At 41.4% G+C, this 25,436-nt stretch overlaps 1 protein-coding gene across 1 annotated transcript in view; it reads right to left on the bottom strand.

Moving 5' to 3' along the window:
• Window positions 1-25,436, bottom strand: part of LOC134226191 (alkyldihydroxyacetonephosphate synthase) — a 69,506-nt gene that overhangs the window by 18,422 nt on the left and 25,648 nt on the right. Inside the window, exons 2-4 of the mRNA XM_062706805.1 lie at window positions 6,840-6,932; window positions 5,587-6,775; window positions 5,160-5,264 (exon numbers count right to left, since the gene is read on the bottom strand). Of these exons, the coding sequence (XP_062562789.1) occupies window positions 5,160-5,264; window positions 5,587-6,775; window positions 6,840-6,932 (1,387 nt within the window). The remainder of the gene's footprint in view (window positions 1-5,159; window positions 5,265-5,586; window positions 6,776-6,839; window positions 6,933-25,436) is intronic.

The raw sequence follows: 25,436 nt of genomic DNA, 5'->3' as shown, positions 1-25,436 counted from the left end.
GGTTGGTTGGTTTGGATTGGTTTGGATTGGTTTGGATTGGTTGGATTGGTTGGTTTGGATTGGTTTGGATTGGTTTGGATTGGTTTGGATTGGTTTGGATTGGTTTGGATTGGTTTGGATTGGTTTGGTTGGTTTGGATTGGTTTGGATTGGTTTGGATTGGTTTGGATTGGTTTGGTTGGTTTGGATTGGTTGGTTGGTTTGGATTGGTTTGGATTGGTTTGGTTGGTTTGGATTGGTTTGGATTGGTTTGGATTGGTTTGGATTGGTTTGGTTGGTTTGGATTGGTTTGGATTGGTTTGGATTGGTTTGGATTGGTTTGGATTGGTTTGGATTGGTTTGGTTGGTTTGGATTGGTTTGGTTGGTTTGGATTGGTTTGGATTGGTTTGGTTTGGTTTGGATTGGTTTGGATTGGTTTGGTTGGTTTGGTTGGTTGGTTTGGTTGGTTTGGATTGGTTTGGTTGGTTTGGATTGGTTTGGATTGGTTTGGATTGGTTTGGATTGGTTTGGATTGGTTTGGTTGGTTTGGATTGGTTTGGTTGGTTTGGATTGGTTTGGATTGGTTTGGATTGGTTTGGTTGGTTTGGATTGGTTTGGATTGGTTTGGATTGGTTTGGATTGGTTTGGATTGGTTTGGTTGGTTTGGATTGGTTTTGTTGGTTTGGATTGGTTTGGATTGGTTCGGATTGGTTTGGATTGGTTTGGATTGGATTGGTTTGGATTGGTTTGTTGGTTTGGATTGGTTTGGATTGGTTTGGATTGGTTTGGATTGGTTTGGATTGGTTTGCATTGGTTTGGATTGGATTGGATTGGGTTTGGTTTGGTTGGATTGGTTGGATTGGTTTGGATTGGATTGGATTGGGTTTGGATTGGTTCGTTTGGTTTGGTTTGGATTGGTTTGGATTGGTTTGGATTGGTTTGGATTGGTTTGGTTTGGTTTGGATTGGTTTGGATTGGTTTGGATTGGTTTGGTTGGTTTGGATTGGTTTGGATTGGTTTGGTTGGTTTGGTTGGTTTGGTTGGTTTGGATTGGTTTGGATTGGTTTGGTTGGTTTGGTTGGTTTGGATTGGTTTGGTTTGGTTTGGTTGGTTTGGATTGGTTTGGATTGGTTTGGATTGGTTTGGATTGGTTTGGATTGGATGTGGATTGGTTTGGATTGGATGTGGATTGGTTTGGTTGGTTTGGATTGGTTGGATTTGGATTGGTTTGGATTGGTTTGGATTGGTTTGGTTTGGATTGGTTTGGATTGGTTTGGATTGGTTTGGATTGGTTTGGATTGGTTTGGATTGGATGTGGATTGGATGTGGATTGGTTTGGATTGGTTTGGATTGGTTTGGATTGGTTTGGATTGGTTTGGATTGGTTTGGATTGGTTTGGATCGGTTTGGATTGGTTGGATTGGATTGGTTTGGTTTGGATTGGATTGGTTTGGATTGGTTTGGTTTGGTTTGGATTGGTTTGGATTGGTTTGGATTGGTTTGGATTGGTTTGGTTGGTTTGGATTGGTTTGGATTGGTTTGGATTGGTTTGGATTGGTTTGGTTGGTTTGGTTGGTTTGGATTGGTTTGGATTGGTTTGGATTGGTTTGGTTGGTTTGGTTGGTTTGGATTGGTTGGTTCGGTTGGTTTGGTTGGTTTGGATTGGTTTGGATTGGATTGGTTGGATTGGATTGGTTTGGTTGGTTTGGTTGGTTTCGGTTGGTTTGGATTGGTTTGGATTGGTTTGGATTGGTTTGGTTGGTTTGGATTGGTTTGGATTGGTTTGGATTGGTTTGGTTGGTTTGGATTGGTTTGGTTGGTTTGGATTGGTTTGGTTGGTTTGGATTGGTTTGGATTGGTTTGGTTGGTTTGGTTGGTTTGGATTGGTTTGGATTGGTTTGGATTGGTTTGGTTGGTTTGGATTGGTTTGGTTGGTTTGGATTGGTTTGGATTGGTTTGGATTGGTTTGGTTGGTTTGGATTGGTTTGGGATTGGTTTGGATTGGTTTGGATTGGTTGGTTTGGATTGGTTTGGATTGGTTTGGATTGCGTTTGGTTGGTTTGGATTGGATTGGGTTTGGATTGGTTTCGGTTGGTTCGGTTGGTTTGGATGGGGTTTGGATTGGTTTGGATTGGTTTGGATTGGTTTGATTGGTTTGGATTGGTTTGGTTGGTTTGGTTGGTTTGGTTGGTTCGGATTGGTTTGGTTGGTTTGGATTGGTTTGGTTGGTTTGGATTGGTTTGGATTGGTTTGGATTGGTTTGGTTGGTTTGGATTGGTTTGGATTGGTTTGGTTGGTTTGGATTGGTTGGTTTGGATTGGTTTGGATTGGTTTGGATTGGTTTGGATTGGTTTGGGATTGGTTTGGATTGGTTGGTTGGATTGGTTTGGTTGGTTTGGATTGGTTTGGATTGGTTTGGTTGGTTTGGTTGGTTTGGATTGGTTTGGATTGGTTTGGATTGGTTTGGATTGGTTTGGATTGGTTTGGATTGGTTTGGTTGGTTGGATTGGTTTGGTTGGTTTGGATTGGTTTGGTTGGTTTGGATTGGTTTGGATTGGTTTGGTTTGGATTGGTTTGGATTGGTTTGGTTGGTTTGGATTGGTTTGGATTGGTTTGGATTGGTTTGGATTGGTTTGGTTGGTTTGGATTGGTTTGGTTGGTTTGGATTGGTTTGGATTGGTTTGGATTGGTTTGGTTGGTTTGGATTGGTTTGGATTGGTTTGGTTGGTTTGGATTGGTTTGGATTGGTTTGGTTGGATTTGGATTGGTTTGGATTGGTTTGGATTGGTTTGGATTGGTTTGGATTGGTTTGGATTGGTTTGGATTGGTTTGGATTGGTTTGGATTGGTTTGGATTGGTTTGGATTGGTTTGGTTGGTTGGATTGGTTTGGATTGGTTTGGTTTGGATTGGTTTGGATTGGTTTGGATTGGTTTGGATTGGATTTGGATTGGTTTGGTTGGTTTGGATTGGTTTGGATTGGTTTGGATTGGTTTGGTTGGATTGGTTTGGTTGGTTTGGATTGGTTTGGATTGGTTTGGATTGGTTTGGTTGGTTGGATTGGTTTGGTTGGTTTGGTTGGTTTGGATTGGTTTGGTTGGTTTGGATTGGTTTGGGATTGGTTGGTTTGGATTGGTTTGGTTGGTTTGGTTGGTTTGGATTGGTTTGGTTGGTTTGGATTGGTTTGGATTGGTTTGGTTGGTTTGGTTTGGTTGGTTTGGATTGGTTTGGATTGGTTTGGATTGGTTTGGATTGGTTTGGATTGGTTTGGATTGGTTTGGTTGGTTTGGATTGGTTTGGATTGGTTTGGATTGGTTTGGATTGGTTTGGATTGGTTTGGATTGGTTTGGATTGGTTTGGTTGGTTTGGTTGGTTTGGATTGGTTTGGATTGGTTTGGTTTGGATTGGTTTGGATTGGTTTGGATTGGTTTGGATTGGTTTGGATTGGTTTGGATTGGTTTGGATTGGTTTGGATTGGTTTGGATTGGTTTGGTTGGTTGGATTGGTTTGGTTGGTTTGGATTGGTTTGGATTGGTTTGGTTGGTTTGGATTGGTTTGGTTGGTTTGGATTGGTTTGGATTGGTTTGGATTGGTTTGGATTGGTTTGGTTGGTTTGGATTGGTTTGGATTGGTTTGGATTGGTTTGGATTGGTTTGGATTGGTTTGGATTGGTTTGGTTGGTTTGGATTGGTTTGGTTGGTTTGGATTGGTTTGGATTGGTTTGGATTGGTTTGGTTGGTTTGGATTGGTTTGGATTGGTTTGGTTGGTTTGGATTGGTTTGGATTGGTTTGGGTTGGTTTGGTTGGTTTGGATTGGTTTGGTTGGTTTGGATTGGTTTGGGATTGGTTTGGATTGGTTTGGATTGGTTTGGATTGGTTTGGATTGGTTTGGATTGGTTTGGATTGGTTTGGATTGGTTTGGGATTGGTTTGGATTGGTTTGGATTGGTTTGGATTGGTTTGGATTGGTTTGGATTGGTTTGGTTGGTTTGGATTGGTTTGGATTGGTTGGTTTGGATTGGTTTGGATTGGTTTGGATGAGATTTGGTTGAATTTGGATTGGGTTTGGTTGGATTGGTTGGATTGGTTTGGATTGGTTTGGATTGGTTTGGATTGGTTTGGATTGGTTGGATTGGTTTGGATTGGTTTGGATTGGTTTGGATTGGATTTGGATTGGATTTGGATTGGATTTGGATTGGATTTGGATTGGATTTGGATTGGATTTGGATTGGATTGGATTTGGATTGGATTTGGATTGGATTTGGATTGGATTTGGATTGGATTTGGATTGGATGTGGATTGGATTTGGATTGGATTTGGGTTGGATTTGGATTGTTATTAGCAAATTATCCCTATGACACCAAAAATACATTTTTATCAATATAGATTGATGTCTTTTTGTTGGAGAGCTCGATCACTGCTTAAATTGGACCGAATAGAGATGAGATTATGATTCAGGCAAAGAATTTCCGTTGCGCTTGGGGGTGGCAGTAATATAAACAAAATGGTACGTAATATTAAGTGCGAGTTCGAAAGATAATATTGCGAGTATCACACTATTCCATTACGATTTTTTGTTTTTCACTTCAGTTGATGGTTGATTGAGTGGGGCTGTAAGTATGCAAACTTACCGTCAGAGAGAATCCAGTTTTAGGCGGTTCTGTGTGGATAATTAAATAAGAGTACCAGGTTTCGGGTTGAGGAAAAAAAATCCAAAATAAACTCCCAAAATAGCCAAAATCATTAAAGGAAGTTCCGGTTGTCGTATTCATCAGCTGTTATTAATATGACGCCATTATTTTTGTTAGAAACTCTTCATATTTGAACAATGTTTATTCTGCACAAATATCTTTCTATAACCAAAGAGTGCCCTCAACAACATTCATCAGAATCCAGAAGTATAGAATCTAAAAATACTTTTGCTTTTAGATGACGATACGGCATTTCATTATTGTTCTTCAAATTTGTAGGCTATAACATTTAGCAGCACGAAATTTTCCAACCGTTCTTTTTTGACTACAAACTAATAATAAAAGCCACTCAGCAGACGAAAATAAATAACATGATATCTCAGTTTTACGTCAGTTCGTGAATCATTCCACCCTTTAAAAAACAACATTTAGTTCACGTCATACACAAATGAAGAACATTCTTACAGCCGATGACGTCGCTTCGATAACTTACCTTCGTTATTCGATTTTTCACATTGGTGCACAACGTTTCGCACCGATCCCAGGCGACCGAGGTTTCGAACGATTCTGCAACTACGCTGAACTCTAGTGCCAAGTCCTATACGGTACAACGAGCAAGCAAACAGAACAAATATAAATTCAATTAGCATTTAGTTAGTGCGACTTTCAAGTGCACGCGCGAAAACGAACGATCATCAATGAGTGCATTTCGATTACCGTGTCAGTTGCTATCATTGATCTCCGTCGGTTTCGCGTGGTCAAGTGAGAGCAAATAATGAGCTAACCGCTGGAGCTGTTTACAGCCGAGCTCATTGCGCCGTCGCCGCTGCCGAGTGAAGCAAACCACTTGAAACGTGACAGACTTAGAGCTTAGAACAGGCGGCGGAATTCGCGCGCCTTAAGTAATGAGAGTTACTCACCCTGATGTATGCGATCACAAAGGTCAAGATGTAGCCCTTTTCCCCGTTGGCGCTGCCAGCGGAGAATCCTCCGTGTTTGGCAGCTATGGCAATGATTTTCTGCTCGTGGAGTTTGACGTCCTTAGCCGTTCCTTCGAATACCAGAGTGGCGATTGCGATTTGATCCATGTCCATGCCTTTCACTCGAGTAATGTAAGCCTTCTGAAGGGCACTTGCTAGGCTGGAGAAAATTCCGCCGGCGGGTTTGAGTGCCTGACCGAACGCAAACTGCTCGTTGTCGATCAGTCTAATACTGGTGGGTTGCAGTCGGTGTTTGGCAACCTCTCGCAAACAGCGAATGCCTGACTCGAAATTCGGAAACACAAGTGAACCATATTTTTTCATTTCTGGTAGAGGTCGAATCTTCAGAACTACTTCCGTCACCACTCCCAGAGTGCCTTCCGATCCCAGGATAATGTGGTTGAAATCCGGTCCGCAGGATAATCGTGGCACGGCTACGCTTTTCTCCAAAACACCCTTCGTCGTCACCATTTTGACTTTCGTTACGATGTCCTCGATATTTCCGTAGGTATTTTTCTTCATGCCCGACGCCCTTGTTGCCACCCAGCCTCCCAAACTGGAGAACTCAAAACTATCCGGTTCGTGCCCTACAGTGTATCCCAGTTCTCGCATTTCCCTTTCCAGATCCTGTCCGATGATGCCCGCCTCGAAGCACGCAACCAGATTTTCCCTGTCGATCCAAAGCATCCGGTTCATCTGAGTCGTGTCCAGCAGGGCGATCGATCTCTGCTCTTTCTCCGGACAGGACGCCGATCCCGAAACGGAAGTTCCTCCTCCGTACGGTATCACCACGACGTTGTGTTCAGCGGCAGCCCGCACCACTTGGACGACCTGATCATGGTTTACGGGGAACACTACCGTATCGGGGATCCTCTTAATTTGCCCCGTTCGCAAAGCATGGATATCATGGAGAGCTTGACCGTGACTTCGGATCAAACGATCCTCACCGTTCTGGTTGAAATCAATCCCGTGCTGACGAAGTTTCTCCAAAAACTCCTCGCACGGAACCGGCTCAGGGAAGGTCGTCGGTAGCGGAATACTCAGGTTTTTTCGACTTAAGTCAACATTCAGTATCTTCACGACGTACTCTTTGAAGTAAGGCAGAGAGATGGAACCGCTGATGGGGTAACTGAAAAGGGATGCAAGATGTGCGGATTATTTGTGTCTTGTAGTAAGCAGTTTTCGAAACTAACCGATTGCCGGTGAAGAGGAGGATGTCACTTTCATATTCATATTCAAAGCGAGAATCTCTGTAGCCCCATCCATTCCATTTGAGCAGTTGCTGGCTGAAAAATAGAAAGAGAACGGAAAATGGTCATTTGTCTATTAATTATTCATAGTTCGGATGTATGTGTATTACAATTGGTTCTTTAATTGACTGGGTGGGTGACGGACGGGTACATTGAAGCTACCCTATTATTCATTACCGGTATGACGTGTAGACTGTATAAGATAAGAAAAAAATGTCCGGCCCCACGATGAGTGGTCTACTAACGTTATATTTCAAAACGAGCTAACATAGAAAAGATAAGTTTTTCAAGTTAAATGATAAGGCGACCGAAAGTTGGTTTAGCAATTGATAAGGATGAGCTGACGGGTTAAGCTTTGAAGAACTACAAAAAAATTCGAACAAGTGAAATGGTTTGAATCTATATATGAACCCTATAGATAAGAAATCATTTCAGAAGTTACACCTGTGTTTAGATAAACCGTAGAACGGGTGCGTCATAGACATTTTTTCAAGTTCTGGTTGCAACTATACTAGAAATACTAAAATAAGAGATCAGCGAAGACACCATCATGTTTCCAATCGAACTGTCAAAGCGGTTCCAATTTGATTTGTTAAAAATTTGCATCCATAAGAAGCAGGCAAATATTTCAAGTGCTGTGAAAATAATCACGATTTCATGCATTTTCTTGCGTTGCCATTTGGACAGTTTTACACTCAACACTTTTACACTTTACACTCAGAGTTGCAAGTTGCAACTATACTTCATGTTTCAATTTATTGCTTGAACAAAAATGTGAACAATTGATTATACGTGAGAACTAATATTGGGCTTCGTGTCCGTGTGATTAGCGACGTCAATCGTATAGACAAAAGAGGTTATAAACTATTGAGAAAGATTGTTGTCGTCGCTGTCCGAAACAACTTTTGCTGGCTGGGTCGCTTCCCCCTCAAGTGTTTAGTATGTACGACCTCTGGTCGAAGACGGTGATTCTGTATTATTTCTCTTTGTAGAAAATCAGAGCATCCATAAATTACGTAACGCTCAGAGGAGGGGAGGGGGTTTGTCTGAAGTGTGACGATCCATACAAAATTTTCAGATGCTCCATACAAAAAGTATGACATATGTAGGAGGAAGGGGGGTTGTAAATGGGCAATTTTTGCGTTACGTAATTACTGGATCTTCCCTTAGGGAAAAATCAGGGGGGAGGGTCGTTTGGCCGAATACTGTTCGGCCGAATGCCTTTTGGCCGAAGGGCACTAGGCCAAAAGTTGTTAGGTCGACGGCCACTAGGCCGAACAGACCATTATGCAGAATAGGTTATTTGGCCAAGTAGGTCATTTGGCCGAATAGGTCTTTCGGCCTAATAGGTCCTAATAGGGCCTAATAGGTAGTGAGACGTCCAACTCCTCATTTTTTACATGAAGCGTGAGAAGTGAATAGTGGGACGTCTCACCACTAACTTCTCACTCCTCATTTCCACTTCTCATTTTCATTTCTGTGCTGGTGCTGTTGGCGACGCTTTCTGCTGGGACTGTTGCCATCAGCGTCATCGTTGCAACAGTAATTGTGTGGCTCTCGTATCCGCTCTACATGAAAATTTAATTGACCTGAAGATTTTTTTTTTGAATTACTTTATTTGCGTGATTTCTTAATTAAAAAAAAAAAAAAATCTTAGGTCAATTAAATTTTGACCTGAAGAGCTCAGCCCATAGGTTGCACGATTTTGATGTCTGTGCTTGCGATGCACATACGGGATTGGTTGGTTTACCGATTTTTAACAGTGCTTTGAGAAATTCATTTTTTTAATAAATTGGCGCTTTCAACCCATTGTTTTTGATAGTTGGGCAAAATCTTGAAGAGTTCGTCGATCGATTGAGACCAAAATCTCCAAAAACGGTTGAAAGATGGCATACTTTCTGACCACTTTTCGTGACGGTCTTAAATTTGTATCTGTTGAATGACCCCCCTATCTACCCGAAAGACGTAATTCTAAGTCAAAAATAAAAGAAGGTAGTTATGCAAGACTATAAAAAACATCAATAATTATAATAAGCCAATATGCAGTGAAGCTTAGTACCACAAAATCATTGTTTGATTTAGAATTTTGTATTCCGCATGTACAGGACATTTAGGGTTGGTTGTCACTAAAGTAAATGTAAATAAAATCGAAACGCAAGCTTCAAAATGATCAAACTTTGAATTTAATCAAAGTTTATATATCATAACTTATAAATTTAAGGCTGAAGGGAACTTTAAACTTTTTAAAACAAAAAAAGGAGGGGCACGCACGATACTAATTCATAATATTTTACAACATAACTTCTTTCATATTTGTCGTTAATCACATTTAGAGATTCACAGCTCCAGTATATTTAATACACTGCCAATATGTTATACACAGGATTTTGTTTTTACACGATTTTTTTTCGCTCGTATTTTTGATCGTGTGACTTCAATTTGCCACCAAACTCTTCGCAACATGTTTCAAAAAATCCAGAATAAATCAAAGAAAAATCACATGTTAATTAATATTCGTTAAACATTTAGGATGAGTGGAAAATTTAGAAAATGTAAATCGCGTAAAAACAAAATCCAGTGTATTTTTAAGTGTGTAAATGTTAACAGTTTGTGTTTATGTGGTCTAAAATATTCAAATCTGTTTTTTTTTCACCACTTTGATTGAACGACCATTATTTTGGTTAAATCAAAAGCAAACTCATAAAAAATCAATAATTTAGTATTCCATTACTTTAATTTTTAAGAAAAAAAAACCGATTAATCCACGTAGCGGTGATGGTGCCTTTCTCGAGCATGATAAAATTAGTATTTTGGCCATAACTTCCGAGCCCATAGTCCGATCTGGCCAATTTTCAATAGGAAACAATGGTAGAGTATCCTGCGTCGAATGTAACTTGTTGCGAGTAAATACCTACGTTAACTCTTTGACGGCGTGCGGGTACAGCGACGTCGAAAACCTTGCCAGATTCCAAAGAGCCCTACAAGGTTAGGCGTACGAAGCCGTCAAAAGTTGACTGGTGCCTCAGTTAATGTCGACTCTGTATATGCTCTTTGGGTACCCTGAGCTTGAATTGGTGAAGAAAATACCTGGACAGTTACGGCTAGATTGGGCTTTGTATAAGCGGAATTTTCCTCCGTACTTTCTCGACGTACATGTCTACCCTCGTAGTGGCGGTATCTGAAGTCACGGTAGCCTCCGATACCAAGCCGACTAGATCAACAAGAGGCGAAAGCAGAAGTGAGAAAGGGAAAGACGGAAACTTCATAAACGCCCATTCGTTGGAACTCACAAAGAAGACGCAGCCTTCGAAGTAGGAATTTAGTTCATCGGTCTTTTGTCTTGCGTGTGGAGATTCACAGCACAAATGGATCCGTTTTGGCGTTGGCAGGTCGTGCAAGAAAATCATCTGTGTCGTGCGTGTTTAGGGAAGCATGGTCGTAGGCCGTGTAAATCGTCATCGCGCTGCGGTACGGACGTATGCAAGATGCGCCACCACCTTCTTCTACACACGGTACCGTCAACTGGAGGGAAGATGATCATTGAGGTGAAGATGATCATTTGATGTGTCAGTCAAAAGTGCCAAAATTTTTTTATGAAACGGTAGTCAACAATATTCTCCATTCAAGTAATGTTACCGCTTGGTAGAAATCCGAGGTTTTCGATTATAATCATGAAAATGTATTTTTCGGAAGAAAGAGAGAGATAGTCATACATGGCGCTATTTTCGTTTCAAATATTGACTTCTTAGACTTCTTTACGTAGTAAATTCAACATTTATTCAAATAACCTAGTGTATTTTGACTACTAGGTCATAATGGTTTTAGTAGAGCTGTCTTGATCAACTTCACCCCAAACCAGATTATTCAAAAAATGTGGGATAATTTAATTTATTTTAATAAATGCGAACGCATTTCAGAAAACTAAAGTTGTTGATTATTGCAACGTATAGCAGTACATGTTTTGAAAATATTTGTTTCGATTTAAAATGTAAACACACATTGTTATTGCATGTTTTGTCTTAAAAATGATCATCTTCCCCCCAGTTGACGGTACTTCCCAAGGCTGACAAGGAAAGGAAGGAAATAGTCTGCTAGTGAGAATCCACAGGATCGAGTAAACGCGCACCACAACATGGAGCAATCGGTTCTTTTCAAGTTTCTGGCCGTGTGCTTGCACTGGAAGAGAAAGTCAGTGGAAACCTTCGCGATCTTGGATGAAAGATTGCGAGCTGCACTGCATGGTGAGGGAGATCTTCTCTGTAGAAAGCGTAGGTGTAGCAGCCACCACAGGCCCAGAATCGGATGATGACAAGCGAGCGCACTAAATTCCGACCCGGACGACCAAGCCTGTTTCGAAAAAGTTCCAAACTAGGCTTCTATGGCGTTATGACCACTTTAAGTCTTCCGATAGCTTTACTATGGCGAAGCGACGTCTAGAGTGCTTTGAGCGGCGATTGAAGGCCGATACAGAACTTCAAGAAAGTGATATGGAAATGCTAATATCATCTTCCAAACTTGGACGTACATGTTCATGATAGCATTAGAGGCGAAAGTATAGAATTGATAGTTCCGTTAGGATACGGCAGGCATGAAGAATGTTTTTATAGAAGTCGATTTGAAAGCGAGCGGAGGGCAATATTTGTGATGGCACATATCACACGACCTTCCTTCTGCCAAGCTCCCGTATGAAGGGGGAGGGAAGAATATCAGTGTGGAAGCTGATATAGAAAGTGTTCAGTGACAAATTGAAGAGTATCGACGAAGCGGCTACATACACCTTGCGACTCCAGTAGAATTACGCTCAGCAGATCCGGCAAGGGATCCTCCGGAACCCCCGAAAGCCTGGGAACATAGTCTTGTATGGGATGTCGTAGCGAAGCAGTCGGGGACTCTGGTTCCCGAGTTCTGAAGCAAATAAAAACCAATAAAGAGAAAGTGGTAGAGCGAGTTTTAGGGATGTTATGGCTTCCGAGCGAAAACCAATTCACGTTTGAGGTAGATGCAGACTTGGGTGAAGTGACGCCGACCAAACGCAACTTGTTGGGATGTGTACGGACGAGTCATCATTCATGACGTTTTGAGACAGGCTGGGATGAAGTAATGCCTGCTGTTATTCAGGAAAAATGGAAAAGATGAATCTCTGAGTTCGCGGAGCTTGCATAAATTCGAATCAACCGTCCGTATTTTCTTGGTTTTCATTGATTGAAATCGGGTAACTAGAACTGCACATATTCACTTATGCGAGTGAAGATGTTTTTGATTGATTTTACGACCGTAATTGTGGTGTATGATTTGTTTATCGGCTTTATCGGTCATTTCTACTCAAAGTATGAGAGGGTAGATAATCGAAAGATAATTGAAAATCATTAGATTGAAAGCCGTTCGCTAGGGCGCGAACAAGTATGAAACGATAGAGGGTGAAAGGAAGAAAGGAAGACCATCTATTGAACAGCACACAATCGAAGCGTGAATCTTCTTGCCTAACGCCCTGGTTGTGGACGGCTTGGTTAGTGGTATGGAAAACACCGTGCCAAGACAGACAGGCTAGAGTGTCAATTTTAGGACCATACAGATAGTTCAGTATGCCACTAGAACTTTCTTTATCCAATCAAAATTTTAGAAATTGTGTTTGTTTTCTTAGTCTGCTGCTTCTATTATTTATTCAATCAGCATTGCATCAGCATGGAATCACTGTTCCTACTCCAATTTCCTAAAGTAATGATATCTGGCGTTGGAGAAGCAAGGGAGCGTACTATTTTTCTTGCTTAACATTCCTATCGTAAGATATAACAATTGTTCGAAGTTCGAAAATTTGTTAAAATAGAATCAATGTTTTTGAGATTTTTCGGCTATGCAGTCTGGTTTATTAGAACAATTTTTTAAATTTTGTCCAACGTTTCGACATCGGGTTCGATGTCTTCTTCAGGGAAAAAAAATTTATTGCTCTTTGTTAAGTGTGAAGAAATCTCAAAAACAATCACTACAGTCGAAGTCAACAACTGAATATTACCATAGAATGTTTCGTAGAGAAAGATGTGAATGAAGAGAACTCATTCCTGGCAGTCACGTCTATATATGGTCAGGGTTTAGCCAAACCGCACCAAGCGGCTTTTCGACTGACTTGTGATATTTTGTTCGTAGAAGGACAACGAAAATAGTTTCATATCGATTTAAACGTACATTTGCAGTAGGATATCCTCAGTTATGGGGTTGAGGGATATCCGATACCATTTACGATCAATTAAATCTACTAAATGAAAGTTTGTGCAGAAAAATCGGCAATTTTTCGTTGGCGCTTGGTGCGTTTTGGCTGAACACCGACCATATGATTAGTGAGCTAGATAAGTACAATATTCATGCAAAGTGGCAAAAATTCTTGGGGGGGGGGCTAATTTAGTTCTAGGTGGGGCTATAGCCCCCCTAGCCCCCCCTGTAGTTACGGCAATGAATTAAACTATCAAGTTGTGCCAAATACTGCTTTTTGTTGTTGAAATAATTCGATGAATGTTGAAAGGTGCAAAATTTGATGGAGCTCTACAGCTACCATGGAGAGGAAAGGGTTTAAAAAGCTCATTGTTTTCAAACATTGACAAGCAACCCTAATCACCCTGTCTTACCCAAAGCTTATATTATGTTTGAACAGTTATGCTCATCGGCAACAAGTTCGTGTATACGGTGTATACCCGTCGATAGTGTGTTTCCAAGTGTTGTGTATAACAGCAATAAACTGTCGATTGTCGCCACCGTCTTAGTCGATGTATTCCACCAGCCGAGCCCTGACTGATAGAAGAAAGTTTAACTAAGCAACTAGTACAAATATTAGTATGGGGCCGTTCACTAATTAATTACGTAAGAGCTTAAGGGGAGGGAGTTTGCCGTTTTCTTAATTTAACTAAAAAGTCATTCGCATAAATACATTCTTACATTATTGGGAAAGGGGGGGGTTCGAAACCCCTTGAAAATCCAATACGTAATAAGTGTACGGTTCCTTAATTGTATTGGCACACGCTGACAAGTACCGATTTCCGAGAAAAACGTATGTTAAAACGCAAAACTATGTTTCCTGGATTATCACGAACAACAACAAACAGGACAAGTGTTTGATCCCGTTAATTCAATGCGCGATCGCGTACTTAAGGTGTTTGCATTGCTATTCCGAAGGATTACAAAACAAATCCAAGCTTTGTTGTCTTTTCGCACGTACATGTGGATAAATAGAAGCTTCTTTTGTGCATCATTTTCGTAAGTGTGCGCGGGAAGTAGCTCCGTAATAAGAATACTAATTTTCATTTCCCTTCAGTAAAACACATTGGTAGGTACAAGTATCAAACCTGTCTCGTAGACCGAATAGGCACCGAATTGAAGACTTGGCTTATTCCAAACCTCAATCGGTATTGAAGGTACGCTGGATAGAGATACGTAACGGAGTAAATCACATCATTTTGCCAGGCTCCTTTCAACACTGAAACTGACAATATCATTGGATCCCAAGGTGTCAGGCGACCCGTGTCGAGGAGATGCATGGCCTGGAGGTGAAATAATTTGCCAGGTTGTTAACTGAGCTCACGGATCTCTTCACAGAGTAAAGTAAAAGATTTCATTTGCAACAAGGTGGCAGTGGAAAATGATGTACCAGCAGTTCAGTGGGAGTAGTCTCTGCGTAGGCGGGGGAATAGCTATAAAGGTTTTGGGGTATTAGCAGTAAAGCCCCCCCACAAAGTAAGTGGTTAAATTAAGTGTGAGCATCCTTGTCAAGTAGTTAAGCATCGGCGGCAGTGGATGGTAATCACACATCCAAGGTGCTGCACATGTAGGGCATGGGGAGTGTCCCTCATAGAGTAAGTGGTCTGCTTCAGTTATTCCCGCATAGTATAAATAGTTGGACTTGGTCGGAAGTAACTGTAACAATACCCAATGAAGCCACTACTGGCATATTTATGCCAAGACTGAAGACTGTATGCCAGTGTGTTCCAATTCTAAAGTGGATCACGGAGAACGTAGGTGGCCTACTTTGGCATTAGAGTGCTACTACAGTGCCTGCATTCCCACGTTAAATATAGAGCTAGTAAGTATTGCACGGTATGAGTGGCTTTGCCGGTCGTGCTAGGAAAATATTGTGCACAGGAAGTGCATGGGGAGATCATGAAGTAGTGAGGCGATGTGTGTACCTGTGACACCAAGCCAGACAGCCTTTGCCTTCCAAAGAAGGTGATCAGAACTAGGTACCTAATCTTCTTCTTATTCTTCTTTCTATATATGAAACTGAGTTTGCATTTCCTTTGAGGCAACATAAGTCATGACCGATTTGCAAAGCTTTCTTACCGATCGATTCCTCTTGGGCTCAGCTGTGTTTGTGTTTATGAAAGATAAAACATTTCATTGTGAAAGCAGGACAAATTTAAAAATACTGCGCTTTCATGAGTTCTGAAGAAATCCATCTAGCTCGAACTGAATGGCGATGTGGCAGACGAAGATGGCGGTATGGTGATTGACCTGGGAGAACGCGAGCAGGACATAATTTTACCAGCTCCGGATCTCCAGGTAATCCAGGAGGAGATTGGCCAGCTGAAGAACAACAAAGCGGGGTTGACCAACTACCAGGAGAGCTATTTAAACACGGTGGTGAGGCACTGCACTATGGTCCAGGATACAGATTTACGCGTAAACATGCATTTTACGCCAAAACTATATTTTTTAGAAAAAACTGTTGTTCTACAAAATTGTTCGAAATAGTAAGGCCATCATTATGGTACTATCAAAAAATAGGGTGGCCAATCATATAAAAAAAAATAGCATTTTTTTTTATTTCCCGGAATATTGACATGTTATGTTCTACAAAGTTGTAGCTCTTAAGTTGGCTGATTTAGAGCAATTTTACTTAATTGTACCTAAATAAACTGTATTTTTGATCTCCTTTTTTTGTTTTAGATTTCTCGAAAATTCATAATTGTTATAATTTTTTTTCTGTCAAAATTACATTTTTTTCATAAGAGCTATAGAAAAAGCTTTTTTGTCCGGAGACGAGCCAGCCTCGGGCTGAAAGTCTCTTTAATAAAGACACAAAAAAAAAGCTTTTTTGTCAATATTGATTTGAATAAGCTGCGCCACAACTTTGTAGAACATCAATATTCTGAGCAATTAAAAAAATATTTTCTAATTCTTTTTATTTATTTATTTATTTATTTATTGCGTCAATCGACGTAGACTAGTACATATGCAATATACATGTTTCTCTTTATTTTCTTAATGCTATAAATACGATTTTATAGTGTATAAAAATAAAATTGGTTTGGTAAAGTAGTGTTTAATTTATATGATGGGCCATCCTATTTTTTGGTAGTACCACAATGATGGCCTTACTATTTCGAACAATTTTGTAGAACAACAGTTTTTTTCTAAAAAATATAGTTTTGGCGTAAGATGCTTGTTTCCGCGTAAATCTGTATCCTGGACCATAGTGCACTGGCTAGAGCGCTGCACTGGGTCATTACCAAGATTTGGGAGCAGGAATACAACGTTCCCACACATCATCTATTTATCGACTTCAAAGCCGCATATGATACAATCGATCGGGACCAGCTATGGCAGCTAATGCACGAACACGGATTTCCGGATAAACTGACACGGTTGATCAAAGCGACGATGGAGCGGGTGATGTGCGAGCCGAATGGAGAAGACTCTTATATACCGCACAGGCCACTTCGGCCTTAGTCTGAATAACTAAATAAATAATCGAACTAAAATCGATCTGAATGCAACGCTGCAGTCAACTAAACGATTGACAGATCGAAAAACAATGACCTGAGCAAGATCGGTTAGATTTGTCTGATGTTTAATAAAAAAGAGAAACAAATTGAATTATTGGTTTAAGGAGCATAAATTTGATTCGTTTCACAACTGCAAAAAAAAAAATTGAAACATCCGATGTACAGGCAAAAAAAAAAACGCCGTTCCCGAATTTGTGAACCGACAAAAATACACCGTGATTTAAGTCATGGATTCGAAAACATCACTCACGTTTTCCAGAACGTTCCAGGAAACTTGACTGTTGTTCCCGAAACCGTGACTCAAAATATGCCGTGATCTTGTTAGTTTACGAGCTCATGAACGCTTTTTTGCGTGTAAATATCTTTCAACAGATTAAAAGCGCAGACGGTCTGTGCTAAAGTCTCAGTATTTCCGCAAAAAAAAGTCAAATGTATTCAAATTCTTTGCGATTGTTATAGAGTGGACGAACTGGTTGGAGGAGATTATTGGCGAATATTGAATATGTGTTCATGATGCCATGCAGTAAAGATGAAGAGCGATCTTCGACTGCATCAACTTTTTTTTTTGCTTTGCTATACGCTGATGAATTTCATTCTTCTATGACGACAAGTTTTTTTCGCCGACATCGATATTTCCAATAAGGTCGCGAAAGATCATGTCAATCTGCCGTTTGAGTAGTCATGGGACTTTTTCGTTCCCCAGTCTTGAAGTAGATGCAGTTAGGGTACACGAATAACATGACAAAGGGAGTTTGCCAATTATTTTGGAAGTTTAATATTTATGCAGTTTATGATGTAATTAAGGCAAAGTTTTCATCGATTCAAGCTTTTCAATAAGTTCTTAAAGCTCCATGTTATTCAGATTTTTGATTAATAAGGAGACTCTTTTGCGTCCCAATCTTAAAGGAGCAGACCGTTTAGCTAGATGCAACTGACAAACGTAGTCAACTTAGAGGACGTCCGTGTGACAAATTGGGGAGGGAAGTTGAATATTATAATTTTTGGACATGGCGTACATGTATCTACCCTTAGTCAGCGAACCTGCTTATTTACAATTATAGTAATTAGCATCGTTTTTAGTAGCCTTGAGAACAAAGGCGTAGGATTGCCAATACCAGGCGAGTACGATTCTCGGTCCGGTTTAGAATGTTTTCCGGTTGGAAACTTTCTCAACACCCTGGGCATAGTGTATCCATTGTATTTGCCACACAAGATACATACTCATGAAATGGCGACTACTTCATTTCTTCTCAACAGAAATGGAGCAGAAAGACATGCACTAAACAAATGACACGGGTATACTACAAAAGTTCAATGAAATGGACGCAGTGGTTCATTCCAAACAAAAAAAAAAAACAAATCGGTTAAAAAAAACGACTTGATTCGTTTTGAAAATCACATAGACTAAGCATCGAATGGAAACTTCCATTGGGTATTCAATAAAATATGAGGAAGCTCAAAACTAGTTGGCTCTCTAAATGAACATTTTTATTGTCTAGATAAAGCTTTTTCACGGATAATATCAATCCACGTACTGAACACCAATTCATTTTCTGGTACATAAATATTCCAATAAGATTAAAGACCATTGCTAAGCTACATCTTACGGACAAGACAAGAGACCTTCGCTTGACCGCGGCCGGCCGCGCTGAAGCAATAAAAAATCTAATATAACCAAATTCTTATGTTTCGCGATTACTGCGGCGGGGAAGAAAAACCCGTTTGAGGGGATGGTCGTAAACTAATCGGGCTTTCGAAATTGACTCAAAATTTGTTTACTCCTTCATATGGTTACAATGGCAAACCAGTTTTGCAAGCATTCAAAAAATTTTAGGAAGCACGAGGATCTTACTGGTGATCTAATGAAAACAAGTTTTTTTTGTGGAGGTTGCCTTTCAATCTTGTCAATGGGTGCATTGGTATATCGATTCATCAAGCGTTCGAAAAATAGGGGATTTTTTGGTTAAATCCTAATCACGGAGAAGATCCTGTTTGAATATATGCGCATAAATAAAATGCGCTATGGATGAGCACCCAAACGTGAGGGGAAGTGTTGGTAAAATACACACATTTGAAATAAGGTACCTCAGTTGGAATGTTTGAACTTGAGAGCGCTGATTAAATAATACCCAAGTAACATTCGTAAAGCCCTTTGGTAATTTTCAAGGACCTCGAACAGTCCTGCTCATGATTTCATTAGTTGACGTAACAGCCATTCAAAATTGCAGCGAATTTTCACTAAGGTTCACTAAGGTAATTTAGAAACTGTAATATAGATAGGTTGCATGTTTCAAACCTCATTTAAGTGTGACGGATTGAAATGTTTTTTGCGATGTTTGTCAAAATATCATCTCAAATACTTGTGAAAGTGGGATGGTTGCTACGATAAGTAGGGGAAACTGGGGAGATCCCCTTTTCTGATTTCCCACGGCATACAAAAAACAAGGCAGGCTCATCAGGTATGTAAACATTCAGTTTGAATGTAAACATGTGACGTCACTGCTATCTTCGCACAAGCTGGACCGAGACGATGCTCTACGGTCGCAGCATGCTTACTTTTGTACTCCAACATGTGGCGATAAAATATGCGTCACATTCAAAGTGTCATTTTTCTAACGAGCCTACCTTGTTTTCTGTATACCGTGCTGATTTCCGATGTATTACAGCCAAAAATAAATAAACATACGCGATTTCCACACAGACTCTCTAAGAAATATTGTATTGACCTTAACTGATGTATGACAGTCCTTAAATTATTGTTGTTATTGATACACAATCGATTTTTTGAAGTGCTGTCAAAAATCAACTTTTTAAAAATTCTGGAGAAATCCTCTCCAAGAACTTGCTTTGATAAAATTAGAAAGATGCCCTCAGATTTTTAAAATATTTTTCCTTCAAAATACGCTTAATTTTTGAATTGCTGTGCGTGTACATGAACGATTTTTTATATTGAATTCAACAGCACATGCAATTTTAAAATTTGGGGAAGCTTGATTCCCTTTTTATGATATCTACGCAATAAATAATTTTTCCTGCCAACCCTTCATCAAATCAACAAAAAAAATTAGAAATCTGGGAACAGATTTATTTTTTTTTTATTTTTCCGCCAAATTTTTGTATGGGTAACTAATGAGGGATCAAGTGTCCCCATATTGAGGCAAAAACTTCAAATCAAAATATCCTAAAACTTTGATGGAATTTTGACATTTTCATCAGTACAGATCATTAAGCATATTTATGGCTTTGTGCTGTGAAAAAAACGAAAGCATTTGGTCATTTGTTATGAAAAGTTGTTCAAATTTTGCGTGTCCAATAACTTTAGGAAGGTCAAAACATACAAACCGCCTTGCAGAATAAATAAGGTTGTCAATCCAAAAAATAACTCACCACATAAAGGTCATTTGTTTAAAGGATCTATACTAAAAATATGCTAGAACAAAACTACTTTAGTTCTCGATAAAACAGGGGGTGATCAAGTCTCCCCGGGGATCAAGTCTCCCCACCTTCCCCTATGGTATCATGAGCAGAGTAGGAAACGACATTTCTCGAAGCAAAAGTAAACCATATTCAAGTACACCCTCGAGCACACCCCATAACACATTCTTTGGTCAAATCGAGCAATTTCAATGAAAATAATCAGCCGTTTGTTGCACAACATACACAGCAATCCTATCTGTGTTCGGAATCAAATACCGCCTGAATGCCAAATTAATTCCGAATGGAGTCTCACCAGGATTTTGAAATAAATACTGTATGGATTTTGATTGGAATCCCGCCTGGATTGTGGATTTAATTCCAAATAAATCAAGAATCTCGCCAAGATTTCAAATGGAATCACATTCGGATTCCATTCAAATGGAATCCCATTCGGATTTCATTCAAATGCAATCCCATTCTGAGCCCTAAAGGAATCCCGACAGGATTCCTAATGGAAACCCACTAGGATTGCTAATAGAATCCTAACAAGATTGCTAATATAATTCCGCCATTCGAATAAAATCCGAATGTAATCCTGCCAGGATACCTAATTGAATCCAGCCTGGATTCCAACTAGAATTCCGACAGCATTCCGAATGAAATCCCACCAAGATTCCGAATGGAATTCCACCAGAACTTCTAATGGAGTCCCGTCAGGATTTCGAATGAAATACTTTCAGGATTCCGAATGGATTCCCACCAGTCTTACGAATGGAATCCCACCAGGATTCCGAATGAAACCCCGTCAGGATTCCGTATGGAAACCAACCACAATTTCTGACGGAATACCACCAGGATTTTGAATGCAATCCCTCCAGGATTCCGATTGTATTCCTACCAGTAATACAAATGCAATCAAACCAGAATTTCAAATAATATCCCGCCATGATTCCGAATGGAATACCGCCAGGATTCCGAATGCAATCCCACTAGTATTCCGAATGGAATGCTGCTAGAGTTCCGAATGGAATCCCACCTGAATTTCGAATAACATCCGAATGTAATCCCAATTGGATTCCGAATCGAATCCAGCCAGGATTTCAACTATAATTCCGCCAGCATTTCGAATGGATTCTTGCCAAGATTTCGAATGGAATTCTACCAGAATTCCGAATGTAAATCCAAATAAAGTCACGCCCGGATTTCAAATTAAATTCCGCCAAGGCTCCGAATGGAATCCCATCAGGTTTCCGAATGGAATTCCACCAGGATTCCGAATAGAATTCTGCCAGAATTATATCTGGAATCCCACTATTGCCAGGATTGCAAATTGAAGTCTTCCGATTAGAATTCCTCCAGGATTCCGTATGGAATTTAGCCAGGAATCTGAATAGAATCCCGTCAGGATTCCGTATGCAATTGCTCCAGAATTTCTGATGAAATACCGCCAGGATTTGGAATGCAATCCTCACAGGATTCCGAATGGATTCCCACCAGGCTTTCCAATGGAATCACGCCAGGATTCCAAATGAAATCCCGCCATTATTACGAATGGAATCCCACCTGAATTTTGAACAAAATCCGAATGTAATCCCGCCAGGATTCCTAATTGAATTCCGCCAGCATTCCGGATGGAATCCTGCCAAGATTCCGAATGAAACTCCACCAGAATTCTGGATAAAATTCCACCAGAATTTCTAATAGAATCTCGCCAGGATTTCGAATGCAATCCCTCCAGGATTCCGAATGGAATCCCACCAGCATTACGAATGCAACCCCTACAGGATTTCAAATGGAGTCACGCCAGGATTTCAAATGGAATCCCGCCAAGGCCCCTAATGGAATTTCGCCAGCATTCCGAATGGAATCCCGCCAGGTTTTCGAAGGGAATCCCGCCAAGATTTCGAAGGGAATCCCGACAGTATTCCGAATGAAATCCCGCCAGGATTCCGAATAGAATCCCACCAGGATTCCGAATGGGATCCCACCAGGGCTCCGAATGGAATCCCGCCAGGATTCCGAATGGAATCCCACCAGGATTTCGAATGGAATCCCACCAGGATTTAAAATGGAATCCAGCCAAGATTTCGTATGGAATCACCCCAGGATTCCAGATGAAATCCCGCAAGGTTCCGAATGGAATCCCGCCATGATTCCGAATGGAATCCCACTAGGGTTCCGAATGGAATCTCACTAGGATTCCGAATGGAATCCCACCAGGATTCCGAATGGAATCCCACCAGGATTCCGAATGGAATCCAGCCAAGATTTCGAATGAAGTCACACCAGGATTTCGAATGGAATCCCACCAGGGTTCCGAATGGAATCCCACCAGGATTCCGAATGGAATCCCGCCAGGATTCCGAATGGAATCCAGCCAAGATTTCAAATGGATTCACGCCAGGATTCCAGATGAAATCCCGCAAGGTTCCGAATGGACTCCCACCATGATTCCGAATGGAATCCCACTAGGATTCCAAATGGAGTCTCACTAGGATTCCGAATGGAATCCCACCAGGATTCCGAATGAAATCGCACCAGGATTCCGAATGGAATGCCACCAGAACTCAGAATGGAATGCCACCGAATGGAATGCCCACCAGGATTCCGAATCGAGTCCCACCAGGATTCCGAATGGAATCCCACCAGGATTCCGAATGGAATCCAGCCAAGATTTCAAATGGATTCATGCCAGGATTCCAGATGAAATCCTGTTAGGCTCCGAATGGAATCTCGCCATGATTCCGAATGGAATCCCACTAGGATTCCGAATGGAATCCCACCAGGATTCCGAATGGAATACCACCAGGACTCCGAATGGAATCCCACCAGGATTCCGAATAGAATCCCACCAGGGTTCCGAATGGAATCCTACCAGGATTCCGAATGGAATCCCATCAGGATTCCGAATGAAATCTCACCAGGATTCCGAATGAAATCCCACCAGGGTTCCGAATGGAATCCAGCCAAGATTTCAAATGAATTCATTCCAGATGCAATCCCGCAAGGTTCCGAATGGACTCCCACCATGATTCCGAATGGAATCCCACTAGGAGTCCAAATGGAGTTTCACTAGGATTCCGAATGGAATCCCACCAGGATTCCGAATGAAATCGCACCAGGATTCCGAATGGAATGCCACCAGAACTCCGAATGGAATCCCACCAGGACTCCAAATGGAATCCCACCAGGATTCCGAATGGAGTCCCACCAGGATTCCGAATGGAATCCCACCAGAATTCCGAATGGAATCCCATCAGGATTCCGAATGGAAACTCACCAGGATTCCGAATGGAATCCCACCAGGATTTCGAATGGAACCCCACCAGGATTTCGAATGGAATCCCGCCAGGGTTCCGAATGGAATCCCACCAGGATTCCGAATGGAATCCAGCCAAGATTTCAAATGGATTCATGCCAGGATTCCAGATGAAATCCTGTAAGGTTCCGAATGGAATCCCGCCATGATTCCGAATGGAATCCCACTAGGATTCCGAATGGAATCTCACTAGGATTCCGAATGGAATCCCACCAGGATTCCGAATGGAATCCCACCAGGATTCCGAATGGAATCCCACCAGGATTCCCGCCAGGATTCACGCTAGGATTCCAGATGAAATCCCGCAAGGTTCCGAATGGAATCCCGCCATGATTCCGAATGGAATCCCGCCAGGATTTCGAATGGAATCCCACCAGGATTCTGAATGAAGTCCCACCAGCCATTTGAAATGGATTCACGCCAGGATTCTAGATGAAATCCCGCAGGGTTCCGAATGGAATCCCGCCATGATTCCGAACGGAATCCCACCAGGATTCCGAATGGAATCCCACCAGGATTCCGAATGGAATCCCACCAGGATTCCGAATGGAATCCCACCAGGATTCCGAATGGAATCCCACCAGGATTTCGAATGGAATCCCACCAGGATTTCGAATGGAATCCCACCAGGATTTCGAATGGAATCCCACCAGGATTCCGAATGGAATCCCACCAGGATTCCGAATGGAATCCCACCAGGATTCCGAATGGAATCCCACCAGGATTCCGAATGGAATCCAGCCAAGATTTCAAATGGATTCATGCCAGGATTCCAGATGAAATCCTGTAAGGTTCCGAATGGAATCCCGCCATGATTTCGAATGGAATCCCACTAGGATTCCTAATGGAATTCCATCAGGATTCCTAATGGAATCCCGCCAGGAATCCGAATGGAATCCCGCCAGGACTCCGAATGGAATCTCGCCAGGATTCCGAATGGAATCCCGCCAGGATTTCGAATGGAATCCTGCCAGGATTCCGAATGGAATCCCGCCAGGATTCCGAATGGAATCCCGCCAGGATTCCGAATGGAATCCCGCCAGGATTCCGAATGGAATCCCGCCAGGATTCCGAATGGAATCCCGCCAGGATTACGAATGGAATCCCGCCAAGATTCCGAATGGAATCCCGCCAGGATTACGAATGGAATCCCGTCAGGATTACGAATGGAATCCCGTCAGGATTACGAATGGAATCCCGTCAGGATTACGAATGGAATCCCGTCAGGATTACGAATGGAATCCCGTCAGGATTACGAATGGAATCCCGTCAGGATTCCAAATAAAATCCCACCAAAATTCTGAATGAAATCCCGCCAGACTTCTGAATGAAATCCCGCCAGACTTCCGAATGGAATTCCGCCAGGATTCCGAATGGAATACATCCAGGATTTCAAATGGATTCTCGATAGGATTCCAAATGAAATACCACCAGGATTCCGAATGGAATCTTGTCAGGACTCCGAATGGAATCTCGTCAGGATTCCGAATAGAATCTCACCATAGCTCCAAATAGAATCCGCTAGGATTCCAAATGGAAGCCCGCCAGGATTCAGAATGGAATCCCGCCAGGATTTCAAATGGAATACCGCTAGAATTCCGAACGGAATCCCGCCAGGATTCCGAATAGAATCCCGCCAGGATTTCGAATGGAATTCCGCCAGCATTCCGAAAGAAATCCTGCCAGGATACAGAATGAAATCCTGCCAGGATTTCGAATGGAATCCCGCTAGGATTCCGAGTGGAATCCCGCCAGGATTCCAAATGAAATCCCGCCAAATGGACTCCCTCCAGCATCCCAAATGCAATCACGCCAGGATTTCAAATGGAATCGCGCCAGGATTTCAAATGAAATTCCGCCAAAATTCCGAATGTTTTGTCCTCAAGACCAAATAATGTGTCCCTTGTAGATTCTGGCTAGCTGAATCTGAATCTGTCTTCAGGTTTGCTCTTACACTTCGAGATTTTGAAAAACACCTTTAATGAATGTCCAAAAGTCAATGATTTTGACCATTTAGAACGGTCTCCATTAACCCTA

The sequence above is a fragment of the Armigeres subalbatus genome, chromosome 1 (assembly GCF_024139115.2).
Source record: "Armigeres subalbatus isolate Guangzhou_Male chromosome 1, GZ_Asu_2, whole genome shotgun sequence".
NCBI lineage: Eukaryota > Metazoa > Arthropoda > Insecta > Diptera > Culicidae > Armigeres > Armigeres subalbatus.
The sequence above is the reverse complement of the archived record's forward strand: the minus strand, read 5'-3'. Positions and strand labels throughout refer to the sequence as shown.